Here is a 26,008-nt window from a genome sequence, read left to right as displayed (position 1 = left end):
TTCTGATAAGCATTAGCAATACGAAAATATCTCATAAACTAAAAAAAAAAAAAAAAAAAAAAGTATTGTTATCTTAGATAACAGTTAAGAAAGCTTTCCTCAATTTACAAAGATTAGTGTTAGTTTTGGAAATTGTAAGCCTTTAATTATAAAAGATGTGGCCTGAAATAAATTCATGTTTAATAATTTCCCAGTAATCATGGTTTTGTTAAGTTACAAGCACTGGTTGATCTAGTGCTACTAAACTGTGGTGTGTTAGAACTATAGGAAAGCCTCTCATTAGGATACATAACAGAGAGGATGACTTATTCTGGCATTTGTCTCCTGCAAGAAGTCAGATCATTCCTTAACTCTTTTGCAGCTGCTATCATGGAAGGCCATAATTGCCTTTTGAAGAAGCTGTAATAGTTTACACAGATTAGCACGCATGCAGCTGCCCAAGGCTTGCAGCATCTCTCTGTGGGACAATATTATATTATATGACATAGCGAGTACAGAATTAATACAGAAAATCTGACATTCTACTATTACATAACTTAGAGCCTATAAACATTTACGCACGGGAAGAAAGGGAAGTTTGCATATACGGCAAAAGTGATAAGTCAGTTTTGTACCATTAAGTAGTTCTGAGCCCTGATTCACTAATATTGCAGACTGACAGGAACATTTGAGCCTGAATTACAAACAATCCTGTTCCTGTTGGTTTGACCAAGTTCTAAGCAATCCAACCAGACAGATCTCAGATTGGCAAAGCTGCTTCTGAACTGCCTATGCCCAGCCCACAAAACTTATATACATTATAGGCATTGGTGAGTAAACTCTGTGATGTGGTTAATCTCTTGGTACAACATATTGTCATTAACATACTGTTATCATAAATCAACATACCTGAGGTAGTTGTTTCGCAATATCTCCACCAACAAACACAGCTTCAAGGTAAATCCAGAGGTTTTGCACAGTCATCCAGTTTTCAATTATCTCTGCAGTATTGGTCAACTTCTGAACCCACTGTTGTATAGTGGACTTAAATGGTGCATTATACCTGTAGGAACATGAGTTTAAAGGGAAAAGAACCTAATTATCATAGTTACTTTGGGGTTTGATTACATTTACACAATATGTGCATTTATTTATTAAGTTTTGTACCTGTTGCTCATGAGTGACCCCAATATCATGAGGCTGTCTTCCACCAAGGCTATTTTCTCCAGTATATCTGATCCTTTCAGGAGTAGCTCTCCTCGAGTTTTGAATTGTCCAAAACTGAAAGCATGAGTACTCCATTCACTGATGACATGTTTCAATTTTGCTTCAATGTCCTTTTCTTTAACAGCACTGATGCAGATATCCTGTGTAAAGCAAAACTAGTAAATTACATTCCTCCAAGGCTCATATAATGCACCCTTCTAAAGACAATTAAAATTCATTGGCTAGATCCAGATTTCAGCGCAAATTCTAACTAATGAAAATATACATTGAAACAGCTTAAAAATTATTATATTATACTATTACTGGTAACTGGAATATTTTATGGACTATACTCTGTCTTCACTACTACTAGCACCTTAAACTTTTGAAAATTCACTGACTTGGTGAATCTGCAGGCAAAATTTGCCTCTCTGTACGTATTAAAACTTGAAGTCAAATATACCTACTGAGGGGTTTAAGGAAAATACACATTACCAATCAAAACCAATAAACAGTCCAAGAATAGAGCATACGTGGACAACATGACTGCCTGCTACTTCTTGAAGACAGTGAGGACAAGACCGTCATAAAATTGGTCACTGCATCCGGGAGAAAAGGAGCCACTACTCAGATTGGACCCCAAATCCAGGTTCAGGAGTATATTGGATTCTATCATAGGCTTAAAGTATTTCTTTGAGTGTAAGGCTGTAACTCTGAACCTTTCACATGGATTAAATTCTTGTCTGAAAATTTGGTACAGCAGAGGTTTGATTCATGTTTTTGCCTTAGAAGTGTTCCTTTGTGGAAGAAGACAAATCAGGTCACTACTCAAGAGAGACCACAGATTAAGGTAAGTAACAACGGAACTGAAGTTAGAAACTGTTGGGGTTTTCCTTCTTTGTTTTTAGCTATACTTTGTTCTTGCAAAAGGTAATGAGCATAAAGCTAATGTACTTGCTAGATAACTACTGTCCCTAAAATGGAGACAGCAATAGCTTTGTAGCTTGTGCACATTACATAAGCCTTCTCATCTCTCTGCGCTCTTGTAAAGAGTCACTTCTGAAACACAAAAGAACCTTGTTCTCCTTTAATCCTCCACTTCTACTGTGTTTCAAGGATTTTGAACACTTAACAGGATCATACTTACATCAACTATTTTTTCCCTCTGGTAAGACTTTTAGAAGGAAGAAAAAAATTATAAGTAGGCAGACCCTAAACCAGAAGCATGACAGAATCACACTACTCTTAAAACAACAGAATTCCTTCTATGGAAGGATTAGTGTAATACCATCTATCCATTTAATCCTTTTCCAGAATAGAAAGGAAATAAACTAACCATCACTACTAATACCAGCTACCAAACTCCATTCTTCAAAAGAATTCTCCTACTAAAGCCAAATTTTTTAATGTTACAAAGCTGACTAGAAACAGGATTTCAAAAGCACAGAGCCCCAGATCACAAGTTATTCATTAGAAACAAACAGAAAAGTACATGTACCTCAATATCTTCTTTATATTTTAACAAAGGGGCATCCATTATGTTTTTCAAAGAGAAATTTTCAGAGTCAACATCAAAGTGATGTCCAGTTACCTGTGCAATTCTTTTCCAGTGTCGCGACATCATTGCCTAGAAAAGTCCATAGGAATTAGGGAAGATTTTTTTAAATTGTATTAGTTTTAGGACTAGAATGATCACATACTTTTGCACTGCATCTGATAAACAAATAGAAGAGTCTTGATTTCTATTCCACCGAAATCACTAATATTTCTTCTAATCGCATTATGAAGTCTTTCGTTTTACTTTTCTGTAACTAAGCCTAACTAGATTTTGCCATAAATATAGCTGCTTTTATCTATAAAAAAGAATTATGGAAAGCATCTTATAATCATACAACATAGCCTTCAAATTATTATGCTGAACATACTTTGTTTGCCATCATTTCAAGCAAAGGACAGCTCTCCGTGAAGTCATCAATTTTTTTTTTCAGGTCTTGAAAAGCTTGCCATTCCTTCAATGCTTTTGGTAACTTCCGGATTCTTTTAAAAAAGCAGAAAAAAGAAGAAATATTTTATTCTTAATAAGCACAGCCCACCATTTAATGGTACAATATATTCTTATTTTTCAACCAGTGCACCAGTAGACTGTAAATAAAAATCCAGTTGAAAGCCGGCAACATAATACAGCTGACTGCAGGCATGAAACACTGCTAAAGACAGTAAAAATCACACTAGAATGGTTTGAATTAAAGGAGGTTTCATGTCCAAATCCATGTCTGAACTTAAGCTTTTTCAGTGTCATTTTTTTATTAAAAATTTGAAAATGCAACCGATCCTGTAAAGAATTAAACAACATATATTTTTTCAAGCAAAATAAAGTATATTCTAAACAAAAACTGACCTGCTTGCAAACAGAAAAATAGTTCTGTTTCAACCAAACTACTCCTGTTTTATACCTAGTTTCTATGAAAGATATTTAAAGAAAAATCTTCTTTTATGCACAATTTCAAGATAAAAAAAAATCTTAAATGAAGAACCTCTTGCACTGTGAATTGTCACAGTTCCACTTGCTTCTAAGAAGTCATGCCAGTTTTCATCTGCCAAAGCCATGGACCAGTCAAAGACTGACAGCAGTTCTCCTACAGCTCAATGGCAGAAACAAAAAGCCACATAAAACCAATCCGTACTGAAAAATTCCTTCAAATGAATTCTCCATTTTTCACAGCTTAAAGTCAGACAGATCTGTCACACAATGCTGGAGCATGTGTGAATTCTTCACTGCTTGCTGGTAAGAGGTAGATGAACATATGCAAACTGTCATGGCACTAAAATAACCACTGTAGTCTTTCATCTTGAATCCAGCAATAGATAGTATTAAATGTGCTAGAGAAAAGCATTGCAGAATGGAAAATTATACTCTGCTATGTATCAATAAGGCTTTAAGAAGCAGTTTCTAACTACTGCTACGCTGTGGCACAAGTAACATTCTTACAAACTTTGTCTTAGGCTTGCAATTGGAAACATGATCTCTTAGCTTGATAATGAAATCTGATTGGGTTTTTTTTATACAGATACCTTTTTTCTTTGTCTTGGTCTCAGTAATATCTTCTAACAGCAAGTTCCATGAGTTACATACTATGTTAGAAAACTACTCCATTGATTAGGTTTAAATTTCCTTCTTAAATTTAATGGACATCCTTTTTACACTATATTACAGTAAAACATAAAGGGAAATTTCTCTCTAGTTGCTTTTATAGACTTCCATAATGCTCTCTGCCACATGCACTTTCTCTAAATATTTATCCTTTTAATTTCCTTTTAAACTGATTTATTTTCACCTACAGTTATTTTTGCAATTCGTCTTTTCACGAATATAGGTTTTCTATTATATTACTATTTTTAAAAGGGGTAGCAAAAAAGAACATTACAATAAAAAACTATGCATAACTTTACAATTACACTAAAACTCTAATTGCATCTCCAGTATCCCTGCTCCTTTCATAACTCAGCATATCATCTTAGTTATTTTTGTGGATACTCTCCTGTACACTGTTTAAATTTCTCCAGCTTTAAATAGAATAACTTGATGCAATAATGCTAGCAAGCCTGTCAAATGAAGGATAGTACTGGGTTATGTTTCTATTACAAAAAAATATTTACTGCCTATTGGTGCAAGGTGACCATCAAATATAGCTCAACACTTGAGAGGGAAAAAAAAGGTCACGTGTGAAGTAAAAAGAGAAACATAACTTTCAAAACTGTTGCCACACAATGGCTTCCTTCAGAGTTCCATAAGGAAGCCTGAATGAAGTCCTACCAACCTGTAAAATATAATTAACTATAGAAAAATAGAAATGAAAATTTCTAAAAATAGAAATAAAAATTATGATGCAAATTCCAGAATTCTACTGAAATGAGATCAAGACTCATAGATATTGTCTAAATGCAAAGTATATATATTTCACATATATTAATTTTTACTATTATTATTAAAATAAACATGAGGGGTTTTTTTCAAATTGATGACTAGAAGACAGTTAGCTCATTTTTTCCGGAAAAAGAAGAAAATCTCCACCCCACTCCTTCAGTGTGTACAGAATGGACCCTGCTAAAATGGTGACACAGTCGAAATACCATATGACTAAAAAACCTGAGCACAAATAACTTCTCCTGTGCTTTTCAAAGATCGGGGATGAGATGAAAAACACAGATTTGATCTCAGTCTCTTGAATAATACCAAAATGTAAGTGAAGTCTATCTCAGGCCACATCGCAGAATCCAAAATCAAACACTGCTCAGAACTACTGCTGAAGCAAAGAGTCACATACACTAGCTGTTCCAGAAGAGCAGCTGTGCAGAAGAGAAAGTTCTTTACACTGAGTATGAACTTGTCTTGACAGACTCACTGACAAAGTGATCAGAGCCACTGTGTAAAGAGGTGAACAAAATGCTTGTATAAAAATAATAAAAGAAGAAAGAAAATAGAGAGACAGTTGACATCTTTTTTTCCAATAGATATGCACGGACAAAAATATTGCACATTTATTTTCAAACTTTTGCATGTAATTTTGTTCTTATTCATATTCTGTAATTCCCATTGAGAGTAAAACACAGACTGGTACAGATAACTACTGTAAAGGAATGGACGCACAGCGTACTTAAGACCTGCATACAGACCGTCCACTTTTGCATGTAACAAAATTCCCCTTTTCTATCAATTCTGCCCATACTCCATTGCCAGGAATCAGAATTCAAAGCAAGCTGGCAAAGGGGAAACAACCCAGATCCTATTGGTTCATGAGCCCCTGCCGCTGTGAGAAGTAACAAGCTGGGTCAGGGAAGCCTTGCAGATCCAGCCATGGCTGCTGAGAAACCAAAGCTGCGTCATTACCAACATAGTAGAAGAATCCCTCTGATTTCAACAAAGCATGGTTTCACCTAATAGTTATTTTGCATGTAAGGTGGAAAACATTCTTCCTCTCAAACGTCATAACCAACCACTCAAAGTTTAGTGTGGCTACCCACCTTTTCGAAACAACAATTTCTATCTGTACAAATGCACAGAAACAGACAGTAACATCAAAATTTTGGCTAACATCACAGAGAAGATAATATGTGAAGATGAGCTATGAAGGTTATTTATACTTACAACCCGCTTGACACAAGTTTATGCACATTATTCATTAAATAAGCAACAACCTACCTTGCCAGTATACCCCAACAAGGCTACAGTGACTCACATGCCAAACTAAGTAAGGTCACGCTAGCTGCATATTGCACCACAGTCTTCAACTTGCGCAGCTGTGCTGAGCACTTGAGCAAGCCGGAGTTTGAAATAAACCAACAGATTTTTGTTCCTCAGGGCAATTTTCACAAGATAATTAACACAGAAAGCCGAGAAATAAAAAAAAAATTATGCATTTCAACAAATAATAACTTACCTGTTTTGAAAATCCAGAAGTTCGTTGTTAATTTTTTCAATATTTAAATCATTCCAAAGTATTTCATTGTATCCATCAATATTAGAAGTAACTGAATTATAAAGACTGTAAAGTTTCTGAAGCAATGAAAGCTCACGTTTAATTTTGTGCAGTTCAGGATACTCTGTTTCAAATTTTAAAAGAAGAATTTTATGTATGTTAATTAGGTACAGCTATATTCATGAACACAAAAATCCATGTATTTCTAAAACTAGTATTTAATAAATGTCTGAAATCAGACTTACGGTCTTTTAGCTATTGTCTAGTAAGACAAACTTTTCCAGTTACATTACATAAGAACATCAGATTTTGATGTACACTAATTGTATAGATTGCTGAGGTTTTTATAAATATTCTTCTATATCACTACATGTAATCTTATAAGGGAGGTGCTGCACCTACCTGTGAGGAAGATAATGTTGAAAAAGTAGCTGAAATGACAAAGGAATGTACTGTACTTTCATACAAGAACTAAAATAGCCCCCATCTCAATTTATGCTATTTACATAAGAGGCAGAGGATGGGGATGGGGGATGTGCTTTCAAAATAAAAATATAGAATATGTTACACAATAAAAGTATTTAAAACGACCTCATTAACTGAAATGTTTTGCTTAGTTTCCCATATATTTGGGAATTCCTAATTAAATATATTGTGATTATTGTGTATGTCTTCGGACAGGAAAATACGCTGAGTTTAGTATGTAAAAATTAAATTGTTTATCATACATTCTGTTGTAACTTTAATTCATACCATGCTCTTCCAGACTTGAAGTGTGTCTGACTAGGAGCCATAAGGATATTATAGATCAGTTGCACAGCCCAAGGGAATTCATTATACATCTGGAGCAGAGACAACTTGAGTACATCAGCAACATGTTCCCCAAATTTAGACATGGAGTAATACAGACAGGACATGTGCTTAGCTCTGAACAAAAAAAGCAAGAGAGCTAAGCAGCTGGACCCTGAGATACATGGAACAGTGCAATATTTTTCCACCTGATATTTATGTATGTGCAGACTGAGAGCCAGTTTCACACAGCTGCTTTTCATAGGAAAAACAGTAAATATTTACTGCAAGGATTTTTTCTCCAATGAATCTAGCACTGAATGCATTTAGCAAGACCCAGAAGAAAAATTTAATAGCCTAGGACCAGGTATCCATATCCCCTGAGAAACTACCTGTGATAGGAAGACCAAATAATTCTTCTCCGCCAGAAAGAGAGATATACTTCCTCCATAGTTCATCAAATTTGGCTTGAAAGATCTGTAATCTGTCACTTGCTTCACGGGGAGGAACATTCTCCTTACTGGGGCCCCTGTAAAAAACAAATTCAGTGCAAGTATCAACCATACAGGCTTCACAAAGAAGAACTATAGAACTCAGACCTGACTTACTGAACAGTATTTAATATTTTCTAACAGCTTTTTCTAGAAATTTTCACTAAAGACAGTAAAAGAGAAAATGTAAAGTATATTCAGTGTCCTAACATTACATATTGAGTAGTACCTGAAAGAAAGTCCATTTTATTTTCTAATAATAAAATTCATCTGTGTTACCGTGCATATTACAAACAGCTAAAAAGATCTACAAATGTTTTGTCTTTGTTATTTTCACTTCTTTTCTTCTCTAAAAGACGTCTTAATTATTATTTTCATTTGTAATCTTAAAAAGGGAAAGACAGCAGGTATATAATTCAGGGATGAAAACTGTGATAGCTGGTACTAGAACCATAATGAAGCACTCAGAACAATAACAGAAAAAATATTATTTTGCCCTAATGAGTACATCTCATCTGGAGGACTGGGTGTAATCCACAGCTCTCACACCACTTCTTGGCTGCATCATAATATTTTGGGATGGGAACTGTAAGTATGTAATATTCTGTTGTGCCATGGTTATTTCTAGAAAAAAATACAGGTACGTGGGCATCAGAGAGTGGTGCAAGCTGGCTGCTTGGCAAGGAAAATGGAACCAGGAGATGAAAGCAGTAACATGGTCAGCAGAGGCAGCCAGAGCCTGGTCCCAAAGTAGTCAATCAAAGAGAGCAGGGCAGGCTTGGGGATGGTAGTCAGGCTCAAAACAAGAGTCCAGATCTTTAGACAAGTCCACAATAATTACACAGGACCTAGGTCAAGCAGGGAAGGTAAGTCAGCAAGTCAGGGTCAGAAGTAGGTCTAGTGAAGGTAATCGGGATGAGACCCAGTCCGGTGGACACCAGGTTGTTCTAACATAAGAATGAGAAGTGAGTCTGTGCATTGGAATTCACATTCAGCTCAGTAGGGTCCATGGCCAGGCACAGGCATGGCTGCAACAGAGCTGGAGCTGTAGGTCAGGCCAAGGGGCCAGGGAGTGAAGCCTCAGCTGTAAAGCAAATCCCACAGGAAGGGGTGTCAGCCTTGCTGACGCCTCCCCACAGACCTACCTCGGAGTGCTCTGTCACAAAAAGAATGAGGAAACCCTCAGATGCCCTAACTCTAAGTTGGCCCTGAGCCCAGGCAGATAAACCCCCAGGAGGGAGAATGCTCTCAGGCTCCCTACAACTCGGAGCAGTCACTGGGTGCTTCCATTAATTCCTCCAGCCAACTCCAAGAGCAGATCTGCAGGCAGCACTATGCATGCATCCACATTAAAAACCTGATGCTTTAGTGGGCTCCTTTTAAGGGCAAATTCACCTTTGTGTCTATAGCTGGAGTCTTGAAGCTTGCACTCAAATGCACGCACTGCTGGTGTGCCTCCCAAAAGTTTCACTCCTGGTGAAGCAAAGGTTGAAGCCAAGCACCCAGTTACCATTTGGACCACCCTGCTTGTAAAGCCAGCGCAAAAGCACCTGCCCTAGGAGAATAGTATATATTCTTGCTTGTGCTCTATTCATGCACTGAATTCTGTTCATAACTGCAAGGCAGCCTGCAGAGGATGTACATAAAGCTGCTCCACACTGCCCATGGGCTATAGGTGTGCAGTGCACACCTAGGGTCAGCTGCTGATGTGAACTTCATCGCCAAAAAACACACATTGTGCATGTATTGTCCTAGAATCATAACAGATCACAGCAAGCCAAATTCTGTCTTGCCTTCTTTGTTACTAATGTAAAAGTGTCCAATGAAGCAAACATACCCCACAATTTAAATGAAAAAAGAGCCAAAGTAAGCTTAGAAGTAAGACTGAGTATAACTCAGTGAACTTAGAAATACCCAGAACTGGAATCTCCACTGACATCCTAGGCACTACTTATATACTTAATATTATATATTTGCTTAAGTGCTTTGTTGAGCTTAAAAACAAAAAACTCCTTTCAGTTTGGATCTGGATTGAAAATTTGATTTATTTTCCTCAACCTATTAACTCTTCTGGAATTTCACTGACTCCAGTATTGAAGTTATGGGAATTAATCTGCGAAAGTAAGAGTATCTGCTCATTTTACATTATTCTGAAATTAGGCTTTTTTATCAGCTGTTAAATATACATTGATGCTGTCCTGTGTTTATTTTCTGAAGCCCTTTAGATACACCGTTTTTGAACAATCACTAGTGAAGCATAATTGTATCGCACCACAGGTCACCTACTTTTCATCATAATCTTTGCAAAATTCTGCAGTATCAGTTTGGAATTTTTGAACACCACTCAGTAAATCTGTTTTCATGTCTGGCTGTACCTTCAGCAGCAAGTCCTCAACCTGCAGAGCCTACATGCAGACAAAAAGAAAAAACAGGCATAAAAGACGCATGAAAAAAAGCACGGAGTTTTAAGTAAGAAAATAGTTTTGTTCTAGCATTTAAACATTTAAAAAGTTGAGAATAACTTTGCTATATATATGATTTGAGAAATAATACAGCTATGATACCTGTGTGTTTAGGTTCTTCCAGGCATAAGCCAATCCATCAACTCTTTCTGTATTTCCATCTTGAAAGAGCAGATTGTATTTATGAAGCACAGAATAAGATTCTTCTACAGGTCCAACTGTCATGTCAATTTTAATCTCATTCTCTCGGATTGTCTTTAGTGCTTCCATTGCTCCCCGTACATCATCAAGGTCATGGATAGGTCTGCTTAATCTCTTGCTAACATTTTCAATGAATGAATAGATTTCATCCATGTCTGCGGCAGACTTTTTATTCAAAGCTAATCCAAATGTTCTTTGTCTTGAGCGGCATTCCTGAATTAAGGCTATTTTCAATGACTCTGTTGCAATATCCACTGATTCCAGTACACAGTGATTTGGCAGTTCTCTGATTTGCATTTCTAATTGCTAAGATAAACACAAGTGTTCAGCTTTTCATTTCACTACAATTTCTCTGAACAGTTTATTTTCATTAAAGATACAATACTTACAGAAAAGTATCTGATCTGAGTTTGGAATTCAGCCGTTGTTGGTCTAGTATCTATAAAATCCCTCACTTTTTCCTCTGGATCCTATATAAAAGAACTTTATTTTAATTATTATTTACCATTGGTATTACAGTAACATATGGGGGACCCAGCTGCCTGATGTACTGTACAAACACAAATGATCCCTCTCTTAAACTCTTTAAAGCACTTGAAATCTATCTGTAACTCAAAACCGGACACAGATCAGGATATCCCCCAAATATTACTACAAAATTTACAATTCCTAAAACTTTGCTGGAAATATTTTCTTCCCAGTCTCCCTTCTGTCTGCAACCCCTCAAAAGCAGTTCACATTCTCTAACAGGTATTTAAACAGTAGTGATTGTATTCAGCCATCTTCACTCTTCCTGAAACAGTATATTTAACTGCAGTTTCTAGCTACAAATGGCTGGACCATTTAGAGCAATCAGTTTTGCACAGAAAGATGGATCTAAGGAAGGAGGGGGCATTTAGCTTGTTGAAGCTTGTTTAACAGCAACAGTCCACCAAGCATCTTTCCTTTTCATAAGGAAAAGTCTCTGCAGCCTCTGCAGAGGGGAGAACTTCAGTATTACCAGCTCAATAAATGTGTTAGATTCTCGATGCAACTACAGACAAACGATCTTCACCCAGTTCAATGAAATTCATCTATAGTCTGCACTGTGAGGGGCCTGAGAAGCTGTTAGGCTTCTCTAACCAATAATGAGTTACTACTGACAGTTTCCACTGGTCCTACAGAAATTTTAAAGACAGGGGGAAACAGTGCCAACTCCTAAGGGATTTTAAGGTTAAGGAGCAATTAACTGACTATTTTAGAAGATTTTAGTAAAAATGAAACATCATGCTACTGCATCATGCAATCTGATTGTGCCTTGTCTGAGTGAAACAATGTATCATCAACACGTGGTTAGCTCAAACAATAGCTCCAAAAACTGAGTCAACTAAGTATTAAGGTTTGGAACCCCAGAAGCCATGAAGAGGTGAATCGGTCCTGTCTTAGCCTGAACTCTAACTGCAAAAGAGTCAGCTGTGGGAACGTGGTCACCTATGAGTTGGTTTAGAAAGAGGAAGTTAAAAATAGTGAGAAGTTACAAAGATAAGATTACTCCTGTTTTGATTGCTTGTTTCTCAGCCTGACTAAAGCACCTTTCATAGGTAAAACCAGTAGTCGTCTATCCACACCGAGTTGAATTTCACTAGTCAGAACATATACAAGGTTTTATTTCATGAAATATGTCCTGCCAAAACACTCCTCAGAGCTTTACCATTTATGTGATTGGACCACTTCCTAATGAAGACAACTCCATCAGTCCAGATTCTCTTCTGCTTTAGAATCCTGATTACTGAAGACATTTAAGATATAGTTCATAATTTTTTGTGTAGAAATAGAAAAGCTGCTTTCAGCAGTGGTTGCTGAAGAGGAACTAGTCAGTTTAATATTCAGGAGCAGTTTTGTAGCCTGCGATTTCTCAGAGATTCTGCTAAATTATTCTTTTTTATAACTATACAGGCAAGATGCTGTGAGATAGATGCACGAGCATTCTTTTTTAATCTTCTGCTTTCTTCCTCAAGTGGTTTAATTCATAAAGAATGACAAGTTCTAGTCAACACAAGATTAGATAGAAAAGGTATTATGGGTATATGGATTCCACCATGAAATCAATGCTTCCTACTGAGCACACAGGGTCCTTATGCAACCCAAAAGAGTTTATTTAGAAGATTTCACAATATAGCAACACATTTTATTAAATATGTATTTAACCTTGTTCCAGATGCCTGAAAATTCAGAAAAACTGGTCAGAAGATTCGATGCTTCAGTTTTAAGAGATAAAATAATTGTATTTAGTTGGATCACCACTTTGTTTACATCCTTATGCTCGATGATCTGCTTGTCTAAAGGTTTCAGTGCCACCATCCTGGTGAGTTTGCTCTCATCACCTAGCTCTACAGCAACAGCTTGTTCAATCTGGCATAAATTAAACAAGAAAAAACGTATGTCCATTAGTTTTGGGGTTTTCCTTTTAACATTATGAAATGCCCAATAATACATACACCACAAAGTACTTCTAAGAACAGATAGAAAATGAAAAGCATCCACAAGGAGGCTCCCTGTTATTAGCTTGGATTTTTACGGAACTATAGTTCTAGTGTTAAAGCTGATTTTATAAAAAATTGCCACGTGGAGCTCTATATTAATTGACTCTGAATGACATCTGTCAAATACGCATCATATACAACTGTGCTGTTTCCTGCTCCTACACAACTGCTCAGGTCTTGCTCCTGCTTTCTTTAGTGCAGAATTACAATCTATACCCGTTTTTGGCCCAAAAAAGTCCTGGAGGCAGTGAAGCTTTGGCTGCTTGGAAATAAGCAAACAACTCTGCCTGAGGAAACTGTATTCAACCCACTCTGTCCTAATTTGTTTTTTTAATTATGTTTTCCAGACTGGAATGGGTTTTTCAATTGAAATGAGCTGATCTGTTTTCATCTCAGATCGACCAAATAGGTGGATATTTTTACAAAGACACTTTTCAGCACAGATCTACGTAGATCTGTATGACATTACCAGACGAGAGAATTAAGGCTATTTTATTACCATTACTGTGTATTTCTTGTACTTAAAAAAATTTTGTTTCTATCTATACCTCAGACTTCGCAAGGATTTAGTGCTCATTTTAATACCAGTTAAAATATTTATATTGTATTTATTGTAGCATTATAGGTGTTGTATTCAGCCTGAAAGTTTAACATAAACTAAAGCTTTAGCTTGGAACTAGTGATAATTTATACTCAGCAAGTAGTACCCATGGACAATTCCCACATATACTCTACAATATCATCATCATACTTGAACAGTATTTTTGAAAGATTTTTATTAAAGCAACTTTTTATTTTAATACTAAAACACACCAAACGTAAGGTTTATGATTTATTGTTTTTACGTTCAATTACTTTGTATAGAGATTTAAAACCACTTTCACTTAACAGGAAGATCCACCAGATTATAAATCAAAATACTGGTGTCAAACATATTCTTATAAGATTAAGAAAATCTAACCAAAATACTAAAATTTTAAAATAATTAAAATATAATACTCACCTGCTGCTGTTTATGATGCAAGTAAGCAAATTTCCACAGGGGGATATCTTTGGCTATTGATAATATGATATTTACTGCTCTGTTTACAGCACTCTGAAAACAGCAAAACATTCACCTTGAGCACACAGAGAGATTATGACAAATAAGAGGGGGCAAAAAAGAAAAAAGGGATCCTCCAAACAATACCAAAATGGAAAAATTATACATCTATCTTTACAGGAAATATTCTAATAAGCCTGAAGTACGGTCACCCAAAACACGCTTTGTAAGGGGAAAGAGTACTCCAAAAACTTTATCACAGTCCTTCTACGTTTACATGGTTTTTCAAGTGAGAATGTAAGAGATCTTTATGACAGTAATAACTTATAGTAGTCTTTCCCCTTAAACTGTTTATAAACATACTTATTTATTATTCATAATAATAGTTTTCACATTCATATCAGAATGCCTGAATACATTTGTCTGAATTTGTGATGGTATAGTCCATAATCTATACAGGCAGCTATATAAATTATTATATGGCTTCTATCTATGGTATTTTTAAATTATGCTTTGTGGTCTAATTCCTTACTGACAACACTATGAAAGCTGCTAACTGAAAGCTTACTGACAACACTATGAAAGCTATGAAATCCAAGAAAGAATTCAACTACTGATTTTGACAGTGACAATGATAAATGAAAAGTCCACAAATCAGCAGCATAAACAGTTAATGCTTCAGAGATCATAGGAGACTGTAAGTACATGTGTAAGAATTTTGCTGAATTAGTAGAAGTTTAAAGAAGCATTCAAATTGTTCCACAGTTTATGGCCTCAGGCTAGCAATATTTTTCTTTACAATTCACTACTGCAGAATGCTGATTTATGAATGATATTTTAAACTAATAACAGAGTTTAATACTCTGAAAGAGTTTAAAGGGACCAGGAAGTCAAATCAGGCTGTATCAATAGCATTCATTTTTATTTTTGCATTCACTTTGAAATGTTTGCCTCTAAATAGAGGGTTGTGAACATGAGTTACTGAGCTTTTAGGAAGAAGTTTCTTCTACTAGCCTGCATAACAAACCTGATCAGCGGCTTCATGTCTTTAGCACCCAATGGTGTCATGAATTCAAGTGACTTTTAATTTTTTTTTCCCTTAGTTCTCATACCAGATAAAATTCACACATGTTGTTTTTAAACAATGCATTTATAAATGTTTTACCATAAATGACTGAGATATGCAATTATTTTGTTACCTGAATATCTTCAAGACTTGGTCTCAAGACAACATTTGGAATAGCCAGTTGAACTTCAGCTTTGAACAAAGGAACCCTTTGTGTCTCTACAAACTTGGTCATTTGATACCTAGAGTCAACAACACGCAATCGATGTCTTAAGGACTCTAACGAAATCTTCATGCCTAAATAAATATAATATTTAAGTGAGGTTATATTTTTACCGCTGTAAGTTTGGAAAAAAAAATATCTTAAAATGCAAATAAAAAATTAAAAATATCTGAAAAAGACAGACTCACATCTGACCAAAGAGTCAGTATTCTTCTGACAAAGCTGTCCCATCAGATTATAGTAACTACAGGACAGGCATTTTTGGCAGCGTGTTTTCTGTTTCATGTCGAGATGTGTACAGGCATATGAATCCTAAAGAGTTAAAGGGAAATTCTTAGGAAAATAATCGTATTATCCTGCATGTAAGTGAAATATCAAGTATCTGACTAGGTTATAAAAAGTTACTTTTTATACTATAGAGGTCTTCTTACCTCCAGAGTTCTGCTGGCATCTGCTTTCAGCCTGTGCTTAAGAATAGCTACCAGTTCATACACAGAGCATTCCACTTGCTGACTCTGTCTACAAAAACAACCTTACAGTCAACCACAAAGAATCAAACATAAGGAATACTCTTTTGTTGTTTTCGAGGTACACATCCCCAGCCCCACTGCACTGTGAAGAATTGTATGTGCAGGGAAACACCCTTTCACTTTTCAGTTTGTTCCTATTGCTTGGGTATACAGAGAATGTAAGACATTAAGATATGCTTCTGCATATCAAGAAACCTATTTGTCAGACTCTGTTATATCTGATTCAACTGGACTTCATCATAATTAAAGAAAAAGAAGTTATTTTCCAGCTATAGTTAATAAAACAGGCTTATCATAATGATACAGTGAGATAATCTGTGAAATCAGAATTAGTAAAATAAAAACAAACAAAAAAGGTTTCTTATTTTGCACAGTGAGCATAGACATCTTTTTGGAGAAGAACTGAAAGACTGTTCTGCTATAACCTGAAAAATAAGCACAGGCCAAAACATTTGAAGCACCAGGAGAATGGGAAGTCTTACATTAGCTAGCTAGCATAAAGAATCAAGCAATTAACATGGGGATAAGATTTCAAGTCTTATCCGTCTTCATTTTTCTTGCTACTGATCAGAATGCCATATCATTTTGCTTTAGACTAGTACTCTCTTAAAATTTTAAAAGTAAACTCTCTATGCATAAAAAGTAATACATAAATAATCCCTCCCAAATACAGACTTCAAATCTATGCAATGAATAAACCTACTGAGACAGTTTGTGAGCAGTAGAGAGAGCAAGTTTTTCTGTCTGTTCCAGGAAAGAAAGCACATCTATAGGTTCATCTTCTGGCAAAATTATCAGAGCAGTGTTCGACATATCCTCCAGAATTCTTTCGATTCTGCATTCCAGGGTATCAGCTGCTTCTTTGACTACATAGTCCAACTCCCTCAGGGTACTATAAACATTCTCAATAACTAAGCAAGGAAAAGAAAATTAAAATAAATCATGCAAAATACAGACCCCTTAAATCTCATTCCCCCCTACCCCTAGTATTAGAATAAAATGATGATTTAGTGGCCATGAAATATGCAATTAAGGCCTGGAACCAAAAAGTGATGGACTTACTCTACTTTGCAGTCTTTAAATTAAATTATTTTATAATAAATAATTACTACTAAATTATTACTATTTGTAATAAATAGTACAACAGCCTTCAAAATATCTCTTCCATTTTTGTAATGAAAAGGATTGACCAAATACAGTGGAAAACAGAAAGAATAAAACTGCCCCAAATTTATTTTGGTTCTGCTACATTAATCCAAGTACTTTTATGATAGTAATTAGTTATTAGTTTATAAATTTAATGGCTAAAATTCCTCCAGCCAAGATTACATACTGGTTAAACTACTAGATTTCTTCTTTCATGTGTTTGACCTAACTTGCTCTGGAAAGAGATAAATTCAGTCATTCAACAGATATGTTTATTAAACTCAGCAAAAACAACTGTTTCCAAATAGACTGGATAAATTCTTTTCCCGTCCTTTATACTTTCATTGCAAAAAAGTCACCTGACACCCTTTGTGTTTGTTATTACCAGACAGTATAATTTGAATCATCAGTACTGTTTCTTACTGTATGTAGAAAGAAATCACTATGATATCTAAGATACAACAGTGTGACAGTGGTGTCCAACTGCTGATGCTTTAAGTGGAAACATCATTTACTCTTATTAGAAAGTTAATGATGAAGCTTGTCTTTTTCATTGACTAAACCAGACAAATAATCCAACCAGTTACTCAGCTTTTTTTTTTTTTTTTTTTTTTTTTTTTAAATACATAGATTAGGTAGTCCTAAACCCATTTTTTCATCATTTTTCCTGAATTTTAGTCTAGAAGGCAACCATGGGCCCCAAACTTCTACATATAGGATGGAAAGAAGGCTCTTAAGACATTAAGCTCATGCACAGTGAGTTCATCATATCACTGACAGGTCAGAGTTATTTTGTAGACACTGAACTTGTAAGCATCCAGGTGGCCAGCCCTGCCCTAAGCACTGGTCAGAGCCACATGGCACAGTCACAAATGAACAGCTGCACAAACCCATGCCCCATTTCACATTCAGATTTGGGCTGCATCTGTTCCTGTTTATCTTGTTGCTTTTCATTTTTAAGAAGAAAAGTGAAAGCCTAACATCAGTCTACCACCATTGAAAACTAATTTCCAAGCATGAGCTCTTGTTTTCGCATGGAACTGCAACATGAAAGTCTTAGTTTTATATATGTCCATTTAAATGACATCTTTAAAATAGTTAATTTTATGCTGTATTTGATAGGGATAAGGTTGTTTCTTACTGGTTGTGTGGAAAAAGCTCAATGCATAACTGAGTATTAAAAACAACTTTTCTTAGAAAAAATAAGGATTTGAGCAGAAGTCTCTAAATATATATATATATATATATATATATCTTACTAATTTCAACCCTGAATTTGGACATGTCACTTTCAGGATGTTCAGCATAAGTTATGAAGATGTTTTTATAGGAAAGCTAAGAGACATTATTAAAGCTCTCCACGTCCATTCTCTTGCCTCACATTCTTGTAGCAGTCGAGCTATCATTATCTACCTAAAGTGAAGAGGTCAGTCCACAAACACATTTTTTCACAGACAAATAAAAACAGAATGCAGGCATGAAGAGAGCTCTTAACTTTTTCATTATGTGACCATTTACTTGGAAAAAAAAAAGAGAGATATTGATAAGGGAAAAAGAAGAAAAAATGCATCATAATTTTAAAAGTGTGATGCAACAGCTTAAGCTCAGTAAATAAAAATGCATGCAATTAAAAAATGGAACTGCAACACAGGACGCAGTATGATGTAATGTTACTCATGGAAGTTTGCAAGAAAGCTCAAAAGTAAAGGCTCTGCAGGCTCTCCCATCTATAGAGCAGTATGGATAGCAGTCAAACATCACAAACCGTTTACTCAGTTACACAGCTGTAAATTAGTTAATTTAGTGACTTCAGTGTCCTCTCAGCAACTGAATTTGTAATGCCTCAATTGAGATGGGGGTGAGCAAAACCAATCATTTTACAACATCCATTATTTTCCAAAAGTGAGGAGCCAGAAAGCATCTTTCTTAAAAAAAAAAAAAAAAAAAAAACCACAACCCAAAACAAAACAAAACAACAACAACAAAAAACCCACCCCAAAAAAAACCCTACTGTATTTTTTTTAGCACCTGAATACTTATTCTCTCACTGTGTTCCTCACCAAGTCACTTCAATGCAGTCACTAATGAGATTTAGTAGGATTAAGAAATTCTGACAAATTTCAAGAAACTGTGATTCTACTGTGGTTTGGTTTCCACTTTATCACAAGAGTACAAAGGGGTGGGTTGTTTCTGTGGGAGGACAAAAGAGTGGTAAAGGGGCATCACCAGGGATGGGAAAAAGGATATGCCTGGTAAAGCAAACGACTTAATAAGGGCTGTTTAAAGATAGTTGACAAACAGCCCTGGCTTGATCACCACAGCTTAGAGCAGGACACCATTTTCAGGTTACTTATGCCTGACTTATTTCCATAATCAGGAGGGAGGAACCTGTCATGTTTTTCCCTCATATAGATGGAGTGCTTTTCCTAAAACTGACAAGGAAATATCTGGTACCACCTAGCAGCATCAACAGTTTACCTCTTCTTCTCCTATTACATACATTTATTGATGTTCAAAGAAGTCCATGATAGCTGCATCAGGCCTGGAGTAAGGGCATCCTCAACTTGTCCTATGAATGGTTTCATCAGTGGTTTCAGCATAACAGGAATTCCATTCAGACACTTTTTGTAATTGATCAATAGATTCTGGAGTCTGCAAGAGATGATCACGTTAAGAATGTGCTTAATTCAGATGTTTGAAACATACAGGAATTTGGACAGATTTTCTGTTAATAAGATTTGCAAGTTCTGACCCCATGTTAAAAATAAGAACTCTTCCCAGCTCTCCCTAGCTCAAACTAAGCCTCTTTCTCCCCACTAACAACAGAAACAGACCAGGGAAATAAGTATTTCCAGTAAAGTGACTGTGATCAATTTAGAGAAACTTTCTTCCAAGGAAAATCAAGTACAGTAAAACACCCCAGGAAATTGAAAAGATGGCATTTTTGTTCCCTTCTTTCTATCTCACAAGACATGGCATGAAATGACACTGCTTATAAGAAAAGCTAGATCCAAACCACTTAGGACACCAAGTCCCAAAGAAAAAGAGGCCAGACTGAATCAAGACGTACCAATAGAGTTCCAGGAAAATGGAGCTACATAATGAAGCTGCATAAACAAGAATTAGAACTGAATGCAACTCAGAAATCAGGTACATAATGAATTCCTTACAAGAACTGCTGCAAAAATAAGTAATAGCTGCGTTCTGTGCCTGATTAAAACCATGACTTTAAACATAGTTACAAACCATATACTGAGATAACTCATTTGCATTATACCCAAAAGTGTTTTTCCAGTGTTGCTTAAGCAGAATTCTATGGTTTCTGAATACTTCTTCTTTGACTGGCGAGTCAGTCTGAAGGCTTTTTTAGAGTGAAAAGTAAATTTGTGTTATTTTTTTATTGCAAACATTTTCTGTACTTTTTGTTTCTCTTGGATGGCAAAAGTTGGGGCTGCTGCTTTTTAGGACACTGTAGCACATAGAGTTTGCCTTGTGCATTAGAAATTTTAGGTTATTTTGTCCTAAAACACTCCACAGATAATTAACGAAAAATGTGGTATTATAAGAGTGAAAGACTGAAAGCTTTAAGAATAGAAAAAGGGAGGAGGGGTTGAATTTAAGTGTTTATGAAACTCTTTGAACGTTGTCCCTTTTTTTCCACTTCTATTTAAAAACTACCTAAAGAACACTCCTCACAAAGGGTAACATTTTAAAGACCTATCATCCTTGCTTAGTGAGTTAGAGAATTAATAATCAGCATCCCTGAGAATGAAAAGAACTCTTTCAGCACAGAACTGGACTGTTACAAGAAGCAGAAAGAAACTATTTAAAATCCACAAAAGTTATTTCAGATATTCAACACAAGAGAGCAAATTATAATTTAGGTGATGTATTGTTTATGCAAATGTTTGGGTTGTGCCTTAATCAAGCGGTAAATTCCAGCTTGCTTTTGTAAAAGAAAAAAGCTTTTGGTGTTAACTGTAATATTTTGGACCATAATCCCTATGTTATAGTGCATAGATGCCTTAGTAGTACCTAGGAGCTCCACTTACAGAGCAGCTGTTGCAGTAAGAAAACTAAAGCATGTAGTAGGTGTTTTCTAGTTGTGAGATATTTGTGGAGATAGGAACAACTGCATATTACCAATATTACTATGGAAATGCAGGAGAAAGCAATTAAATTTCAATTAAACTCTATCAAAGAGAAGAATTGTAACAAATCAAAAGTATATGCAACAGACTCAAAGCTAGGGATTCCCACTTGCATATGAGAATCAAATCCTAAAAGTGTTCACTTACTCCATTTGATGTTTTTTAATCTGTTCTTCATCTGCACACAAGCCAAGGACAATATCTGGAACTTCAAAATGCATTTTTTTCAGGTATTTTGTTTCATAAAGTACTTCCAGGACCACTGGGTCCAAGTTTACAAGTAATTCCTTCATGTAGCAGTAAAGGGGGGGAAAGAAATAGAAAATAAGGCAGTAGTTTGGTGGTTACATGTGATGCAACTGGAATATATAACAAGATGTAGATGACTAGAGAAGATTTTTAAAACAGATACCTATATTTCTACACGGATCTTCACCCTTCTCTACAAATATGCCAGTTTTCCAAAGTATTAATCAAACAATATTTTACACTGATTTCAATTTCCTGTGATTCCTTCACTGTGCCCTAACCACTTGGCTCCTGTGACTTCCTAAATTTCATTCTAGTTCTGCAGCTACACTCTGTGGAAGCTAATTTGCCTTTTCATCTCAGTTTCTCCATCGGTAGACTAGGAAAAAATGTTGTGAAGCTCTCTGTACACTTTTTGGAGCACTAAATGCTACTAAGATGCTAAATCTTAAAAAAATACCATATTTTTACCATCATTTCTCTGCACTACAGCAGAAAAAATAATCTGTGAAGTAAGAATGATCAGATTTTCTACCTCAGCAGAGCAGTTTTGAAAGGAAATTAATGAATGATAATATACTCAACACAGTGATGTTGACCACTACATAAAAGACCATGATCTAATTAAAAATTCCTTCCTTGACTAAAATTTTCATTAACATAGAAAATAAAACATGAAATTATATCTGAAAAGATGTAGATAAGTCAATAATAGATATGCATTTGCTGAGCACTGCCTCTTTTATGCCTTGAATTCATGATTAAGTCTGTGCCATAAACACACAAAAAGGAAAAAAAAAAAAAAAAAAAAACAATTCAAGTAGCTTATTTTTTTACCCTATTAAGATTATTTTAATGCTGTGCTTGTCTATCCATTGTATGATTAAAGTGCCATAAACAATGCAACAGTAATACAAAGAATTAATCACAGTTACCTCAGTTTCTGGGTGTCTGACAAGTAAGGAAGCACACAGAGAATTTCTAGCCTGGTCAGCAAACCTGCACCAGGCTCTATGATAAATAAGTTCAAATTCCAAGAGAACTGTAGCCATTTTATTGTAGCTCTTAATAACCTTTTTCATTTCCAGTGTCTGCAATTCAAGGGAAAAAAACAAAAAAAAACAACCCCACCATTTAACCAATTCAATGAGCTAAACATAGTAGAAATGTCCTCTACTAGGCTTTCCTCACCACCATTAGGAAAACAAAAAGAACAGAAAGATTTAAGTTATGGTATTTTGGAGATGAGATAAGGTAAGACACAGAAACATAGAAATATATTTAGGAATTCGATTATTAAGAGTATTTAACTGCTCTAAATACAACTCTTCTCCTGAATTTTCCTCCCAGTCTTGCCTGTAAAACAAAGTCTATACTATGACCTATAAAAAAGCACTGATGTCCCATTAACAAAGCTATAAAAATTATATTCTTTCATAAAGTGTGGCTAGTGTTTGAGGTTAAATTGCTCAGTCCTCTTCATTACAGAGCATAGCAGACAGAAGGCTCTAAGCTTAGGCACACAGCCAACAGTGCTGCTATCAGGATTAACATGAGTCAAGCCCCGGAAGAGACAAAAGCACCAGCCTAAGACAGCAGCTTAATGTCTCAAGGGAAGTAACTGTCCTCAGCCATAGAATAATAATGCTGCAAAACCAAATTCAAATCCTGAAGCAAACACTAACACCTATCCTGTTGGATGAGCTTGAATACAAGTTGCTAGAAAAGTGATCTTAGGAGTATAAAAATAAATCATGTGTTTGTTAATAACGTGCTTGAAAGCTTAGCAGAAATCCTCCCTCTGCTATTTTCTAACCTTCAGAAGTGTTGTTTTCTTTTTAAGGAATGTCATTGGATGGTCAATTTTTCTGTATAACTGCTGAGCCCACATAATCTTCCCTGTTACCTGAAACACAGAAGATAAGAAGTTACATATTTCTATTAACTTCAAAACAGTCAAGAAGTCTTTTTTCTCTCTTATTTATTTCATTCTTACTGGTGGTATATTCCGTGGTATAGGTGGATTTTCTTTTTGCTCCTGGTAGAGTTTTCGAACAAACTCTAAGTCTTGGCTATACTGCTGAAGGACAATGACATACTTCTCATTAAGATCAATATGATTTTCTCCTATTTGTTCAAGCTTCATCAGAAGTCCCAGCATCTGTTCAGTCTAGAAGATGTTAAAAGTTCAGAAAGTCATTGTTCATAACCTGTTTTTAAAATTGCCAATATGACTTATCTAAGTTTTTAAATTGTTTTCTAAGAAACACAGAAAAGTCTATCCAGACAAGCTAGTGAATTTTACTTCTGTATTGTGTCCCATGTAGAATATATTTACCATAGTATGAACCAAGGAACTGCTACCACAACAGTATAATGGAATATTTAAATTTTTTTCTGACTCTCAAATCGCCACTCTTTTTTTCTGCAAACAGTTGTGGTAGAATGCTTACACTTTTACTCATGCTTCATTAACATCTCATATCATGATTAGGGCCTGAACCAATGAATGGTACTGACTAATTTAACAGACGGCAGAAATTATTTCATTACTCCTGTCAGTCCAAGAGGGATAATTTAGAAATGCAACAGGAAGCATGGGGGACACCAGGATGAAGAAAGAAAATAAACTTCAGAAAAATAGGGCTATAAAATTGGTAAAGAAAGATGGAACATAAAACTGGCGTACCAATGAACATTATCTTCCAGCTCTTCTGCAAGTGACTTTTAGAACACTTGTAACAGGCTTCATGTCCTCCTACATTACCTCAGGAAGCCACAAGCACAGTACAGAACGCTGGCAGTAATGAAGGAGTTCAGTAGGAGCTGTGGGTACTCAACTTTGCTGAGCAGCAGAACAAGGGGCTTGCATTTCTAATATTACTTACAGTTATGGTCCTCTCAAACCAGGAATCCACAAATTCTTGTATGGACTCATACAGTGCGGCAATTTGGCTCTTAAAGTCAAGGTAATCTTTTTCAAACTAGAAAAGGGTAAAATTAAAAAAAAAAGAAAAATCATCTCTATCGTTGCTTTCATTTCATAGAAAATTCTTTCCCTGAAGTTTGGGGGAATTTGCTTTAACTACCCAGCACATGTGTTCAGCACTGAATTAAAGAGAACAGGGACAACATCAGTAACAAAGGCATTTACACTCTAAGCAATGTAAACAGAAAATAAGAAATGTTAGGTTATATGATTAAAGCTTCATCTTCATGAACACAAAGGAGCACAGAGGAACAAGGACAGGCAGAGGAAATCTAATAACCTAACCGGAAAGAACAGAACACACTCACCAGCTACTCCCAACACTGCCACAGGAGAGCGCTCAGCTCACTGTCCAGGTATGAAACCCGTCAAGATGAGCAAACTGGCAGGATCTCTAGTGCACCTTACAGACTAAGGGAGTTTATTGCCTAGGAGATAAGGGACTGTTTACTGGGGAAAAGCATTTTGGCATGGCACAATACGAATTATGGGAGTTAGGGAAGAAGCAAAGGCAGGGATCAACGTAATTTTGGGAAGGAATAGTGTGGGAAAATAGAGGCATGATGGGATAAAAGGAGTCAGTCAAATGTGAACAGGCTGCTGTTCGGTACACTTGTCTGGCCATGCCCTGCACCTGATCAGCATGTCTGTCTTGTCTTCTTACTTATTTCTAGTTGTTTTCCTTGGAAAAAGGGCTCTCTCTTCTGTGTGCATATGGGATTCTATGTACCAGCAACAAGAGTGGAGGGAGCTTGTATGAAAGATGGGGAGAGACTTTTTACCAAGGCCTGTATTGACAGAACAAGGGGTGAGGGTTTTAAACTAAAAAAAAAAAAAAAAAAAAAAAAGGTAGATTTAGATGAGACATAAATAAGGAAGAAATTCTTTACTATGAGGGTGGTAAGACATAGGCACAGGTTGCCTAGAGAGTTTGTGGCTGCCATCTCCCTGGATGTGTTCAAGGCCAGGTTGGATGGATGGGGCTTTGAGCAACCTGGTCTAGTGGAAGGTGTCCCTATGCATGGCAGGGGTGATTAGACTAGATGGTCTTTAAAGAACCCTTCCAACCCAAACTGTTCCATGATTCTATAGAGACCATGGGTCACTGGGGCTTGTGCACGCGTGGACTCAGCAACTGGAGAGTCTGGGGTGTATTGAGGTCTAAGCATCAGCAACCAGAGTAGGAACCATGGATCATATCAACTAGACACTGGAGCATGTGCATACTGTGTAGGTCTGTATGTCATATGTAATGGCTAGACAATACTAAATCAGACTAGGCAGCAAATAGGACAGAGGCATGGGAACCAAGTGTTGGAGCAGCCATAAGTCTGAGCTGGATATTGAAGAGACCTGAGCAGTCTGAGAACTAGCTACCAGAGGGACCTGCTGGCCCAAGCCAGCTACCAGAGAGACAGTAGGGTCTGAAGGTCAGCTACTGATAAGGTTATAAGTCTGGACCAACTACAAGAACTGTTTGCATGT

General features: G+C 36.1%; 1 protein-coding gene across 1 annotated transcript in view; it reads right to left on the bottom strand.

Annotated features, from left to right (window-relative positions):
* The window catches only part of LOC141956926 (dynein axonemal heavy chain 5-like), a 169,947-nt gene that overhangs the window by 115,401 nt on the left and 28,538 nt on the right, over positions 1 to 26,008 (bottom strand). The window contains exons 15-35 of the mRNA XM_074897797.1: positions 24,423 to 24,518; positions 23,531 to 23,704; positions 23,351 to 23,440; positions 22,470 to 22,625; positions 21,433 to 21,572; positions 19,635 to 19,786; positions 16,692 to 16,899; positions 15,890 to 15,977; positions 15,647 to 15,770; positions 15,369 to 15,532; positions 14,131 to 14,223; positions 12,793 to 12,996; positions 10,995 to 11,075; positions 10,507 to 10,911; positions 10,229 to 10,347; positions 7,844 to 7,980; positions 6,624 to 6,786; positions 3,111 to 3,222; positions 2,684 to 2,812; positions 1,147 to 1,346; positions 889 to 1,042 (exon numbers count right to left, since the gene is read on the bottom strand). Coding sequence (XP_074753898.1) covers positions 889 to 1,042; positions 1,147 to 1,346; positions 2,684 to 2,812; positions 3,111 to 3,222; positions 6,624 to 6,786; positions 7,844 to 7,980; positions 10,229 to 10,347; positions 10,507 to 10,911; positions 10,995 to 11,075; positions 12,793 to 12,996; positions 14,131 to 14,223; positions 15,369 to 15,532; positions 15,647 to 15,770; positions 15,890 to 15,977; positions 16,692 to 16,899; positions 19,635 to 19,786; positions 21,433 to 21,572; positions 22,470 to 22,625; positions 23,351 to 23,440; positions 23,531 to 23,704; positions 24,423 to 24,518 — 3,189 coding nt within the window. The remainder of the gene's footprint in view (positions 1 to 888; positions 1,043 to 1,146; positions 1,347 to 2,683; positions 2,813 to 3,110; positions 3,223 to 6,623; positions 6,787 to 7,843; positions 7,981 to 10,228; positions 10,348 to 10,506; positions 10,912 to 10,994; positions 11,076 to 12,792; positions 12,997 to 14,130; positions 14,224 to 15,368; positions 15,533 to 15,646; positions 15,771 to 15,889; positions 15,978 to 16,691; positions 16,900 to 19,634; positions 19,787 to 21,432; positions 21,573 to 22,469; positions 22,626 to 23,350; positions 23,441 to 23,530; positions 23,705 to 24,422; positions 24,519 to 26,008) is intronic.

Source organism: Athene noctua, chromosome 2 (assembly GCF_965140245.1).
Source record: "Athene noctua chromosome 2, bAthNoc1.hap1.1, whole genome shotgun sequence".
NCBI lineage: Eukaryota > Metazoa > Chordata > Aves > Strigiformes > Strigidae > Athene > Athene noctua.
This window is presented reverse-complemented; position numbering and strand designations above follow the sequence as displayed.